A 14,482-nucleotide genomic window follows, 5' to 3' on the forward strand; every position below is an offset into this window, starting at 1 on the left:
TGTTTTTTTCTTATGTTTTAATTTATTTACCTTTTTTATTTCTCAATGGAGTCTAACTGTTTCAACGATTAAAGCATAGATGATTATATAGGCTTAAGTGACATTTTACAGCGCAAAACACGTCTATGCGTTAACTCTAGAGTTGCGGTTTTTGAAACATTGAAATTCTCAAAAGGAAGAAATGGTGCTGTTGACTGTGACGGACAAGTGCAATGTACTGTATCTCCACTAGGTGGCAGCATACATACGTCAATAGTAAAATCCACACTTTGTGTGGATCAAGAGTACTAGTTTGCCTTTTTGAAAGCAACAAGTATCACTTTGGCAATAGCAAACTACATTCATTCACATAAAACACAAGTGGTTTACAGAAGAAACCTGCCCACAAGGCTTAGAAACAGTGCAATCTTAGTATAATTAGAATAAAGCGTATAAAGTGAAACCATGATGCTCTGCTCGTCTTCCTCAATGTCCTGCGCAGGGTAGCCCTGCACCGTCATGATGTCATCATGATGTCACCCTGATGTCATCGCCTCTCGCGTGTCATCGCCTCCTCGCACCTGGAATCTTTAAGCAAGCATGACCTCATCGTCCCCGGCTCTTCACCTCTCATCTCGTGTGTGTGTGTGTGTGTGTCAGGCGTGTGTGTCAGGCGTGTGTTTCAGTCGTGTGTGTGTGTGTCGGGCGTGTGCGTCAGTCGTGTGTGTGTGTCGGGCGTGTGCGTCAGTCGTGTGTGTGTGTGTGTGTGTCAGTCGTGTGTGTGTGTGTCGGGCGTGTGTGTCAGTCGTGTGTGTGTGTGTGTGGTCCACTCCAACAGGTTCTAATCCAGTACAGGTCCACCCCTCTCCCCCAAAGTCTCCCCCTCAGCCCTCCCCCAGACTCTCTCCCCCCAGGTCTCCCCCCGTCCCCCTCAGCCCTCCCTGCAGTCCACAAAGTTGCCGCGGATCCAGTAGCAGATCTGGGCGTACTTGAGCGGCGTGAGCCTCACGGCCACGTTGAACTCCTTGGTGGCGCCGTCCTGCTCCACCCACTGGTGTCCCGAGAACACGCCGATCACCTTCCGCTCCCAGCGCCGCCGCCGCCGGTCCCACATGCGCGCGTACACGCCCGAGCCGCTGGCGCCGGGCTGCGCGTCGCAGTGCTGGTACAGCAGGTCGGCCGTCTCCTCGCCCGCCGCGCAGAAGCGGTACACCAGCTGGCCGCGCCGGTCGTTGTCGAAGCCCGAGAACTGCACCCGGCGGCCGGGCAGCCGCTGGGCGGGCGGGCTCACGCCCAGCCGCATGTGGCGGCGCTTGTGGGGCTTCTTGAGCTCCAGCAGCGCGTAGTCGTAGTCCATGCCGATGTCGTTGGCGTTGCCCTTCACCCAGCCCTTGGGCACGTGCGTGCGCTTGGCGCGAATCCACTGGAAGCGCATCTTGTGGTTGGACGGCGGCGAGTAGTAGGCGGAGCCCAGGGCCGCCTCGGCGTGATTGGTGGAGTTGGCGGAGGAGGAAGGGGAGGAGTCTCGTTGGCTGGGCCGCAAGAAGCCCACGCGGAGCTTCTGGGCGCCCTTGACGTAGTTCTTCCCGTCGTGGACGCAGTGGGCGGCGGTCAGCACGTGGCGCTCGCCCACCAGGGTGCCGGAGCAGCCGGTGGAGAGCTTCACCGCCACGGAGAAGGGGTACTGCAGCAGGTGGTCCCGCCCCGCGATGCTGAAGCGCCCGTCATGGCCGAAGATCTGCCTCCTCCTCCGCACCGGCGCCTTGGGGGTCTTCGTCGGGGGCGGGGCGGCGTCCGCGACGAGGTACGCCGGGCTGGTGTCGGCGCGGGGGTCGTAACCGTAGATGCCGACGGCGGTCTCGGTGAGGTGGCCGTCGCTGTGCAGCGTCTCGAAGGCCAGCAGATCCCGCAGGTCCCAGTAGCTGGGCCGGGGCGCCGCCCGGTGGCACTCTGGGTCGCAGGGGGAGGTGACCTCCAGGTGGGCGGGCGACAGGAAGCTGGGGTCGGGGCGGGCGTCCGTCTGCAGGGGCAGGACCACCGGGACCCGCTGGAGGTGCCACTGCTGGCGGGCGGACTGGACCACGGCTGGGAGGAAGAGGAGGGGGAGGAAGAGGAGAGGGAGGGCAGACCTGTAAGGGGGGGAGGGAGAGGTCGAGACAGGTGATGAGAAGTTCTCAAAGTTTTGTGGAGTCACCTTAACTTTACTTGTACTCTTATCTTAAAGATGGATATTACGTGTCTTATAGAAAGCTAGACAATAACAAGATGTATACGTACGCATGTAAACAACATTCAACAATAATGGTCAATAATACTAGAAAATGATATGTAGGCCAACGCAATACCCGAGACAATAACGATAATCCATGCCCAGAAATCAGTCAAGGGTAGAAAATAGTTTGAAATAGAAAGATCAATTTACTTCTTTAGGATCATTTCTAGATGAGTTGTATACTTCTCCGGGCTTGCATGGTTAAGTTTTATTTTTGCCACACCCAATGCGCCTCAGCTCATCCATTTCAGCCCCAAACAAGAGTTGAACAGAGTTGTTCTGCTGTTCAGTTTGTTTAGAAACCAGACATGTGAGGCATTTTAGAGTGGGACTATTAATATGAAACGACTGTTACCATAGAAATATGCCCGTGTGGAAAGATACTGTATAAAAGATTTTTTAATTTTTTATTCTCCAACATGGATGGGACTGATTAAATATGAATGTGCTTTGCTGCTCAAGAGTCTAGATATGTTTTTGGAAAAAGTTTGTTTGAAATAGGCGTTATCTTATATCTTTATCGTATACCTTATCACACGATAGGCCTAAATCATAACGTCCCCGACACCCATCTGCGCACCACTTGCCGACAAATAAACGTCCTCCAATTATATAAAATATGCAAATCAGGCCAATAAACACCCTACCACTTACCGCGAGAGCTCTCCCCTCGGGCGCATGGTTTTCGTCCGCAGGTGAATCGCTGACAGACGGTCGAGAAAAAAAGTTGCAAAGTTGTTTTTATCACCCACGAATCGGAGGAAAACGACCCTCGGACGTGAATGAAGGCGGTTATGTGTTATAACAAGCGGTACGCATACTTTTTAAATATGTATTCCTCCGTCTCTGAGGAGTTAATTCCAGTCGGTTCCCGTTAAAAAGTGCTCTCCGTGCTGTGACAGTGTGGCCGGTCGCCGCTGTGGGTTCAGTGTAGGTGGTGCATTCATTCCTCTGCGACCAGACGAGCTCCGCTGATTGGGGGAGAACCTGCCGCGGTCACGTGAGGGTAGCCGGCAGCTCCAGGGTGGGCCGGTTTATAGATATCAACAGGGTTCGGGTTTTTGTAAGATCATGTGCCTATAATAACACATATAGTAACGTGCCTATAAATAAGTAGCCTAGTTAATGATCATTCTCGAGAAAGTGTCCCAGAGAAACTTGAAGAAGGCTCATTAAGTTAATATTGCATCCTGTCGTTATTTTGTAATTTTGATGCAGGCTGGCTTCAATTTACGCACGGCAGCGTCTTTTTTATTGCTTCTTTCATTTATAATTAATTTATAAATAACACTGTGTGTGTGTGTGTGTGTGTGTGTGTGTGTGTGGTTGTGTTAATAAAACCTTTGCATTATTGGTTCACATTAAACAGTGGGTTCTTCCTTTGTCTTTTGCAGTGAAAACCCTGAAGGAATCACTTACGTGTAGAGAGATGACCTCCTGCACAATCTCCCGCACAACCCAGCCCTTCAAACAGCGACGCAATCTTTATAATAGTATTCAGGCCGGTTATTAAGTTATTATATATAATGGTCACCGGTAGAATTCACAGATGCCCTGACACTAAGATGCCTCTAATAGAACGTCACTGACTTTAGAATGACGCACTTGGAACAAACGCACACAGGCAGTATAGGTGTGTGACTCCACTTGTGTAGCACTTTGTACCACTGTTTTGCACACAAAAAGCGCTCCAGTTTGATTTGGATACTCCAGAAAGCAGAAGCGGGGTTCTGAGTGCTTGTTCTGAGGCGGGCGGGCGGTCGGGCGGGTCGTCTTGGCGGTCGCTGGTCCCTGCCGCGGTGCCGCTGGTGGTGAAACCCGAGCCGGCAGCGGCGCGGCGTTCTTCACTTCTCTGTAGTTGATTAGCGAGCCGCACCTCTGCCAGGATGAGGGGTGGACCCCCTGGCTCAGCCCCCAGCCGTTATTACCCCTCCCTCCTGGTTACACCGATCACAGCTCCCCAGGGCTCCCATTGAAACACACACATTGAAACACAATGCACGATGACGCATGCACACACACACACACACACACACACACACACACGGAATTGCACTCGCTTGTACACTCATTCATATGCACATGCAGAAAACAATCACACGTACACAAACAAACACACAATCACGCACAATCACATGGACAAGAGCAATCAAGCACACAGAAAACCACACGGTCTCTCAAGCATGCAACCTCAAAGCCCAATCATCCAAAACCTGTGAAGCAGTGTCAGGTATCATCACAAGCACACCAACACAGAACCTCAAACCACACACACACACACACACACACACACACACACACACACACACACACACACACACACACACACATACACTCGTCCAGATCCCCTCCCTCTCTCCAGGGTTGAATTTGGTTTCTGATCTCTCTTCAGTCGTCCCAGTTCTGCTGGATCAGTCAACCCTGCACTGACTGTAGTCCTGCTCTCCCATGACTCATAGAAACAGTTATCCATATTGTTTCAGTTAATCTGGTCCTCTGTGTCTCTCAGTCTATTCACCGGCTGTTCAACCAGCCCAGGAAGTCTCGGCAGGGAGCTTAGGTGAATAGAGCACCACAGCGTTTCCCAACCTGCGGGTTGGCACCCCAACTTTGGGTCACCTCATTTGCATATGGGGTCACAGGCCTACACCTGAGGTAGGTCCCAGACGAGAAGGTTTGAAGCCACAGACAAAGACCTTCCCCACAGACACCGCGTCCCAGAAGGACAGGTTTCGGCTGGCAGACTCACGGATTCTGTTTAGGGAGGATATTGCGATTGTCTTGTATTGTTATGAAAGGGGACATTTGTTTGGCTACGTCCACTGTTGTCAAGGAGACCAACATTCCCCAGAGGGCTGTTCCATGTTAATTGTTGTCATCCCTCCTCCGCTGAGAGTGCTTTGGACCGCAGACAGTCAAACGTTTAGTCTCTCTCTCCCCCGTCTCCCCCTCACTGCCTATCTTTTTCTCTCTCTCTGTCTCTCTCTGTCTCTGTCGTGTCCCACTTTGCCTTCTCAGTCTGTTTCTATCTCCCTGTTGTATTACTCTCTCTTTTATCTCTCTTTCTCTCTCTCTCTCTCTCTCTCTCTCTCTCTCTCTCTCTCTCTCTCTCTCTCTCTCTCTCTCTCTCTCTCTCTCTCTCTCATATATATCCGACTCTCATTCTTCAATGTTTTTCCACTTTTTTAATCCTCTCTTCCATCCTGGACGTCCGGCCCAGTCCCCCGCTCTCCGGTCCCCGGCGGCTCGTTCAACAGCTGCTTGGCAGGACAAACCGCCAGAGAAGCCATTTCAGATACGAGGCTTTGCAGTGCAGTGCGGGGAGAATGCAACCAAGTACTCAACCCAAGAGTTAGGATCTTCCTCTTGGCTTCAATCCTGTCAGTGCACCTGCCTGCCCCTAGGTCAGAATCATTAGAGGACCATCATTTGTCTGTATATGTCAACATATAGGGGGGATATAGCAGGAAGAATGTGGCATACAAAATGTTCCAACCGTCTTCCCTAGGGGAGGAAGGGAATGATCCCACTGAAGAATTATTACATGGGGGCTTCCCAACGGGTCAAAGTAGACACATAACGAGTAATACCAAATGAAGCGAGACCAAAGACGACTCTGTATCCAGTGGAATGGATCAAGAGAATGGGAATCTCCCCATGTCACATGTTCCCCGGTCCAGAGTAGATGCTGCTGACCCTCAGACCCAGGCTGCTGAAGAGCCTCCAGACCCAGCCAGCTGAGCCTCAGACCCAGGCTGCTGAACGGCTAGACCCAGGCTGCTGCAGGCCCTCCAGACCCAGCCAGCTGACCCTCAGACCCAGGCTGCTGCTGAGGGTTCAACGATGATGGAAGTAATGATGGTGTTGATGAGGTTAAACAGTTGGGTGATGGGGCCGATGAGGTTAAACTGTAGAATAATGGAGTTATACGTTAACAACAATAATTGAAGCAACCCTTAATCGCCACCCAGAAGCTCTGCTATAACATAGTAGCGCTGCTGGATCCCAGGTTACTGTTGGAAGAGCAGTGTTAAATGATGGAGGTTAACCAGTGCTTCTGATGGCACAACAGTTGGATGCTCCATGTTTCCATGGGACGTCGTGTTGAAGAGGGACCCTGGGTAAGCCCCTCTGATGGGGCCAGGCCCCCTGGCGTATCCTCAGATGACTCATACTTCTGACAGACACTGAGGAATATGTGTTTTGTCTGCCAGGACCTTGGGTCTATTGCTGTTGTTTCTCTTTTTCAGTCTGGTATAATTTGGATGGTGAAAAGGTTCAATTAGGTTTGGATTCTGTTTACATTTTTTCAATAATTTACTTAACCCTTTGCTCGAACCTCCTAGTCCTACCTCTTCCCCTTTTATATCCTATATTTCCCTTGTTTCTTTTACTCTCAACTCTTCTCCCTCCTCTTCCTCTACCTCTACCCCCCCTTCCTCTATCTCTCCTCCTTCTCTACCTCTCCTCATCTGTCTCTCCTCCTCCTCCTTCTCTACCTCTCCTCATCTGTCTCTCCTCCTCCTCCTTCTATACCTATCCTCCTCTTCTTGCCTCTGCTCATCGCCTCCTCTCCTTCCCCCTTCACTACTACTTCACCCCCTCTTCCCTCCTGTTGAATCGTCTTCATGAGGCCGGGGAGGCCGGACAATGTGTGTCAACCCATCTTCTGATGGATGTGATTAAACTTGTAATAAAATATAGAGAAGGAGGTGCAGATCTCAGCCTGGAGGAAGAGCAGGCTGTCTCGGTGGCATTCAACCATCTGATAGTTTGCTGGTGGCCCTTTCTCTCTCTTCCTCTATCCCCCACCCTCTCCCTCTCTCTATCTCCCACCCTCACCCTCTCTCTGCCTCCCCGAGCATGTGGTTTGATTGAACACGTTACCACCACGCCATATCTGCTCAGATCTTTTTATAGACGCACCAAAGGCAAATTACTGATCTTTTATTGGGTATGAAAGCTATCTACTGTGAGGTCTTATGAGGTTTGAACAACTATCAACACTTTCAAGAGATAAAGGGACAACTAAGAAGGACCTTTTCCAATGCCTGTAGCATAAACATAATAACATGAACATTTAGGACAAAATTTGTCTATCCAGATATCTTGGTCGAAGTTGCTGGTAAAAGTTTGTCATCCGTACGAAAAACACTTCAGTTAAAGTAAAAAAGTAGCCCAAATACAAAATATTTATATGGGTTAGAATGTATTTAAGTACGATGAGTAAAAGTAAAGAATGACATGTATAGGTATATATGTCATTATAAGTAATATAATATTTCCAGTAACTAGGTCCTCAGTAGTCGTGCGGTAGAAGAGGAAGAGTATGTGTCGTACCACTGCTTTTGCTGTAGCTGACGGACATATGGTTCTGATTTTCCAGCATTATTTGGGCTTGATGTTCCTAAACTTCACAAAGTGTCAGTGAGCGTACGCATGTGTACGCCAAAGGCTGAAAGGTACAGAGGTGTGCCAGAACACGACCAGAAGAATCTTCTGAGTTCGCTGACCTGGTAACCGCGAGGGTCCCTTTTGAGAAGTTGGAGGCGGTTGCCAAGGAAACGGTTGTCAGGAATGATTTATCCTACTGGTACGCCAAGGTTTCATCACAGCAGTGCCCTCTCTCCTGTCCGCCCAGTTCAACCGCAGCAGAAACCTCTTCCAGTTGGACCACGAAGACCGCTCTGAACGGGGCAGGCTGCCAGAGGTTTAATGAAAGCACATAGATCTGGTCACTTCAGCCCGGCCTACCTCGGCTCCCAAGTCAGGCAAGAGCTGAGTTAATGCTCCTTCTGTGAAACGACTTGCAGCATTACATACAGCAGGTCTATAAACCAGGCCTCCCACGGGCCGAATGTGATTTATTAAGCAATTTCTATGAACATCAGTTACTAAAACTCACATGGCAAATGGCTTACAGTAATTTCGGACAATGCAGGATTTATGATACAGTCTATATTAAATGCCAATTAATTCCATTACAAAGGAAGAAAGAATGAAAATAGGCAAGCCATTGTCAACGCACATATACTGTTTGCTGTGTGACGGAAGGGTCCGAATGCAAATGTGGTCCAACTTGGGACGTCAGTTAGCGAGCATGTCAATGGAAGGAATGTATTCATCCAATGCACACTGTGGCCCAGGGACCTCTGACGGTGTTTTTCAAACATGCTAGCTTTTCTCACGATCCAAGACGCTGAGTCACCGCTAGCATGCGCCCATACCCCGGAGAATGGCCTCACACAGCTCACCGTGACTCCTCTAATCACACCATCTGATTCCCCTCCATCTTGGACCTTGATCATTCTTCATCTTAGCTCTCAAACTTTGATCCACCTCCATCTTGGATCTCCTCCATCTTTGACCTGTGACATCTTGATAGTCGCCCGTCTTGGATCTGAAATATCTTTTAGGAGTTTGATTGAGTGTCAGGGGCTTACTCAGGGATATTATTCAAATATTTCTTTGTGACTCATGCAGGAAATTTGACTGAGTCCTGAGTCCTCATGGGGCCCTGTTTCAATCAGATCTGTGTGATGGGGAGAAGGTTTTCCCACACCCTTCCTCCACACATCTTGAGATAGTTGCTTATCCAGAGCCAGGGGTTTAAGCAGGTTGTTTTGGTTTGGGAGAGAATGCCACACAGCACCATGTGAGTATTTAGAAGTACCATCTGTCTGAAATACATGCCTTTGCTTTGTATAGAAGGAAAAGTTAAGCCAAGGCAGAGCTGATAGAGGAGACAGGTGTCATGGACACTACAGCTTAAAGTTGTACAGGACTCAATGGTCCAAATCACTAAATACATCACAGCTGTGAGGTTTTACAATTTGTTTATCCAACCCTTTCCAAAGTGAAGTGAATTCAGATACATGTCACTAAGGACGTTCACAGTTAGGCTACGGACGTCAGGAATCGTGCTCGGTACTCTGTGATGCAACCACGATGCCTGCAATGAATGCTGGGAAGCAACCTTTGAGCAAGGCAGTGAAACAACAATCTTCTCAAGAGGTGTGTTGACCTGTGACTAAACATTCCCTCTGACCTCTTTCCTGCTGCAGGTCATAAGTCGTAGGAGTGTGAGTGTAAGGAAAGACAATTTGGTCATATTTAGATGGGGATGACCAACCTAACCTTAGATGAACCTGAGGGGACTCCAGTCTCTTCTCATGGTCCATGTGACTCAGACAGGCACGACATCATCTAAACAATGACGGTCATTCTTCTTTTCTGCGACGCTCTCTTTTTTTATGTGGGCGCATATGACATTTTATTGAGCGTGTTTGTGTGTGCGTGTGTGTGTGTGTGTGTGTGTGTGTGTGTGTGTGTGTGTGTGTGTGTGTGTGTGTGTGTGTGTGTGTGTGTGTGTGTGTGTGTGTGTGTGTGTGTGTGTGTGTCTGTTTGGGATTAATTATGTTAGTGATATTGCCAAATGCTCATTTCTAACCACAGGGGTAAAAGTTCAGCATTGCAAGAGTATGGAATGATATCATCATAATAACCAAATCAAATGAGTGTGCTAGAGTGTGTGTGTGTGTGTGTTTCTATGTGTGTGTGTGTGTGTGTGTGTGTGTGTGCATGTGTGCATGACAGCGTGTGCACGGTTGGGTGGGTGTGTCTTACCCTCCGTCCTGACCTCCGGAGGCTGAGCCTGGGACATGACTTCCTGCCAGGGCAGCATCCCCCTCTCGTGCCAGCTTGTTTTGGACCAGGGTCCGTTCCCCTGGAGGTCCTCCCAGAATCCTCCCTGCTCCCCCAACAGCCCACTCCACCCTCCAGTGTCCCCCGGCCTCTTCTGACTCACGGGGAGTGTGGAGAGCCGCGAACAACTAAGCTGATTTGTGAGTTTACTGCACATTAGCGAGTGTCCTGGGAACGTTTCCTGTTTCCTCCAGTGGTTTGTCATGTGCCTCCATCCGGTCGCCAGTGACCTTCATCGCCGGCCATCTTGGCTCAACTCTGAATTAGCACCTTAGCTTCCACGCCCAGACACCCGGTCGAAGCTGCTCTCTGTTGTCACGGCACCATCTGTGTATTTCATTGAAGCCAACTTTTTATCGTGTGCCTTGTTGGACACGATGGCCGACGTGTGAAATTGCAGTTTTTCACACTTTCTTATATTTCAGACACTCCCATGGAAGCAGAGATCAGAAGCAGAGCATGTTATGAAACTGAAATATGTGCTGCGGCAAAAACGAAGGCATGGGTTTGTGAACCATTATAAGGCCCATTTGACTCCCCTTTTGAGGTTGGAACATTATTTCGACACCGACTTGCATCTGGTTGACAAGGCCTTCACGAAAACCGGCTTTTCCCCCTGGCTGGGAAACACTGGGTTCATGCAACCCGTGTCAATGTTTAGCTAACACGGTAAAATGTTACTAGGGTAGGAGTCTTGGATCTGAATACAGATTCCCTGTAGCCTGCAGTGCTCCGTTGGTGACGTTGTCCAGCTAGTCCTATCAATTCAATTTGTGTGTGTTTGGTGGAGGAGTGGCTTAAACGAAGTTAGTTGTGTTAAAAAATGATGGTGCTTTACTTCCTAACGATGGTGTAAGGTCTATGCAACCATTGACTAGCTTAGTAACACGTTTCCATCAAAAGTGAAAAAATGAGGGTGGAGAAGGAGCGATCTGGTTTTAATACTTTAATACTGTATGACTAAATCAAAATCCTCATTTTCAGAAAAAACAAACCGATGTGACCAGCGACGTTAGAGTCTGTGTTCTACTGTAAGGCCTTCAGGACTTCAGATCGGCCCAGGGGTCCAGGAGAGGCAACGTGTGCGAGGAATTTTGCGTTGGAAAACCAATAAAAGCCCCATTCCTGTCCTCGTATTCAGCAGCAGAGGATTGATAGGATGACATCAGAGGAGTGTTGGTGAGGAGCAGCGTGGGCGTTGGAGACGCGGTGGTGATGGACCGAGGGGGGGCGCGTGTCATGGGGGGAATGAGGCGTCCGTCAAACAGAGCCACTGCTCTGTTTGGTATTGAGGAGAGACATTATTATCGGCTTGGATCAACGATCAATGGTGCCAAGAGAATATGCCCGCGGCCCTACTGTGACCACAAACACACACGCATAGACGGGCGCACAAACACATACACACACACTCCCCCTCTCTCTCTCTCTCTCTCTCTCTCTCTCTCTCTCTCTCTCTCTCTCTCTCTCTCTCTCTCTCTCTCTCCCTCCCTCGCCCTCTCTCTCTCCCTCTCTCCCTCTCCCTCCCTCGCCCTCTCTCTCTCTCTCTCTCTCTCTCTCTCTCTCTCTCTCTCTCCCTCCCTCGCCCTCTCTCTCTCTCTCTCTCTCCCTCTCCCTCCCTCGCCCTCTCTCTCTCTCTCTCTCTCTCTCTCCCTCTCTCTCTCTCTCTCTCTCTCTCTCTCTCTCTCTCTTACAGACAATGGAATGCGAACACGCATGCATACACATGCTTATAAAGACAAATAATCCAACAAGAATTAAATGGATGAAACGATATTTTAATGTCATCATGCATAGAGATACATTTTTTGAAAACTGTTGAGGGAAACCTTGTTTTTTACCATGACGACGGAAGACAACGACGCTACAGATGAGGATGTGAAGTAGCTGGTGTGTGTGGGACTGCAATGTGTCTGTGTGTGTGTGTGTGTGTGTGTGTGTGTGTGTGTGTGTGTGTGTGTGTGTGTGTGTGTGTGTGTGTGTGTGTGTGTGTGTGTGTGTGTGTGTGTGTGTGTGTGTGCATGTGTGGGGGGGGGGGGGAACGCAATGTCCGCTGTGAGCTCCACTCTTTTCTCTAACACACATTTCTCTGTCGTTCCGCGCTGCCCAACCCAATGTCCGACAACAGAACTTTGGTCTCCGTGAAACGCATCGTATCCATGGAAACCCCCTTGACAACCGGCCAATGATTGACCAAGAGGAAGCTTTCAAGTTCATGTCGGCTCAATCAAGAATTGTGTGCGTGTGTGTGTGCTGTGTGTGTGTGTGGGGGGGGGGGTGTGTGGGTGTGTGTGTGTGTGTGTGTGTGTGTGCATGATATGTGTATGTGTGTGATCATGTGTAGGTGTGGCTTATCTGAGTGTGTGTTTGTTTATGTGTGCTGTGTATTTCTGCATGTGTGTGTGTGTGTGTGAGTGTGTCTGTGTTTGTGTGTATGCGCGTGTGTCAGCACCACAGGGGGGGGGGGGGGTCCTCTTCTGCGTCATGGGGCTTTTCCATGTTTTTATTATTATGGGAATGTCGCTCCAATTCTTTCCAGCGGCAAAATATTTTATACCAGCAGCTTTATCTGCACGGTTATTTTCTCTCTTCCTGTCGCACACACAGTACATGTACATCCGGGTATTGTTTTTGTGGGAAAAAACAAAATGTTTCACACACACACCTAGGGAACTCCTTAGTCACTGGTTCACCGACGGAACCCCTGACCCAGGGAGACACCAACAAAACGCCAATAATACCCAAACGTCACACGCAACGGCACGTGAGAGTCACGCAGGTGGCCCCTGTAGTCACTGGGCAGGTGCTTTTAGAGAAATAAATAGACAATTGGATATTTGTGTTGTTTAAATGTCATCGAGCAGCAGATAGGGGTTAGACAGTACAGAGAGAGGTCATTAAGGAGCAGGTTGGGATCAGACTGTACAGAGACAGGTCATTATGGAGGAAGAAGGGGTTAGACAGTACAGATATCGGTCATTAAGGAGCAGTTAGGGGTTAGACAGTACAGAGACAGGCCATTAAGGAGGAAGAAGGTGTCAGACAGCACAGAGTCCAGTCGTTACAGAGGAAGAAGGGGTCAGACAGAACAGATATCGGTCATTAAGGAGCAGGTTGGGGTTAGACAGTACAAGGCAGTTGAATGAGGACCAGGGGTCATACTGGCTCTAGGATGCCTACAGGAAGACTGCAAATATAAGAGGCTTGAGTAATCATTCTTAGGCTCACAGTTTACTGGTTCAGGAGTGCTGCTGGCAACACTCAATGTCAAATTTTGTAATATCTGGATGTCAGTAGGCTCCAAAGACCGACTTTAGGTCAGTTTTTATGATGATTAGTCACAGTTAACACACAAGCCTATTCTGTTGAACACACACACACACACACGTACACACACACACACACACACACACACACACACACACACACACACACACACACACACACACACACACACACACACAGCAGTGTGTCAGCATGTATTTCTGTTCAATCTTACAAACTCTCCTGTCCTCCCTCCTTTCCTCTCTCCCCTCTCCTCGCTTTATACTCCCTTCTTCTTCTCTCCTCTCTTCTTCTCTCCTCTCTGTCTCTCCTGTCCTCTTCTTTCTCTCTTTCTCTCCTTCCCTCTTCCTATCTCTCTCTCCATCTCTCAATCGCTCCTCCCCTCTCTCCTCTCCTCCTCTCCTCTCCTGATAAGGCCAGAGTCTAATCCATGATATGGAGTATTTATCTTTGTTCTTCACAGCTGTCGAACTGCAGGGCCCCTTCGTTCCCAGAGTTCCTGCATGTATGTACGTGTGTACGTGTGTGTGTGTGTGTGTGTGTGTGTGTGTGTGTGTGTGTGTACGTGTGCGTGTGTGTCTGTTATCTTGACCTGCTGATTTTCCAGCTGGGCTGAACACACCATCGTAGCGGGGAGCTGGACCTATGGCCGACAGCCCATCATTTCAAAGCTCCACTTCCTGAAGGCGAGGGAAAAACAGGTTCACTCTGGAGGGAAGGGGGGGGGGGGGGGGGGGGGGCTGGAGCCACTGGGGGCCGTTCCTCCACCTGGGGCCAGGGGAGTCCTTCCACCACCCGAAGCCGGCGGGGTGCTACTGCTAGAAGGACAAGGTTTGGTTCATCCAACTGGTTCTGTTTAATGTAAGCCAGTTTCTGCACAAACACGGTACACTCACAAACACACACACACACACACACACACACACACACACACACACACACACACACACACACACACACATATTTCAACTCTCCTCTCATCCTTCTTATTTTTCCTCTTCATCTCTCCATCTCTCCTCCAGTGTGCGGGTCTGTTCCATACCTCCGTCACCTCTCCCTCTCTTCTCCGACCGAAACATGTGTCTCCGTTCAAATCAAAAGAGAACAAAAACAGCTGTTTCGCTGGGCAGCGTGTTTGTTTACGTGTATGTGCGTGTGTATGTCTGTGTGGGTGCGTTTGTAAGTGTGTTTGTGTGTCTGTGTTTGTGTTAATGGATTTTTGTGTGACTTTGTGTGTGCATT

The 14,482-nt window shown here is 49.4% G+C and overlaps 1 protein-coding gene across 1 annotated transcript; it reads right to left on the bottom strand.

Annotated features, from left to right (window-relative positions):
- LOC115558520 (serine protease 23) lies at nucleotides 1–3,218 on the bottom strand. Its single transcript, XM_030376720.1, has 2 exons — nucleotides 2,906–3,218; nucleotides 1–2,108 (listed from the first exon to the last, which is right to left on the bottom strand). The coding sequence occupies exons 1-2, from the start codon at nucleotides 2,929–2,931 to the stop codon at nucleotides 911–913; spliced, it is 1,224 nt and encodes a 407-aa protein (XP_030232580.1). The 5' UTR covers nucleotides 2,932–3,218; the 3' UTR covers nucleotides 1–910.
- Nucleotides 3,219–14,482: the final 11,264 nt, after the last annotated feature.

Source organism: Gadus morhua, chromosome 14 (genome assembly GCF_902167405.1).
Source record: "Gadus morhua chromosome 14, gadMor3.0, whole genome shotgun sequence".
Lineage (NCBI taxonomy): Eukaryota > Metazoa > Chordata > Actinopteri > Gadiformes > Gadidae > Gadus > Gadus morhua.

What these genes read in the sequence shown, in the direction of transcription:
- LOC115558520 (XM_030376720.1), bottom strand. Translation starts at nt 2,931, where the DNA reads ATGCGCCCGAGGGGAGAGCTCTCGCG. An exon ending in CCGAGGGGAGAGCTCTCGCG is followed by an intron (nt 2,109 to 2,905) that starts GTAAGTGGTAGG and finishes CCCCCCTTACAG; the next exon opens with GTCTGCCCTCCCTCTCCTCT.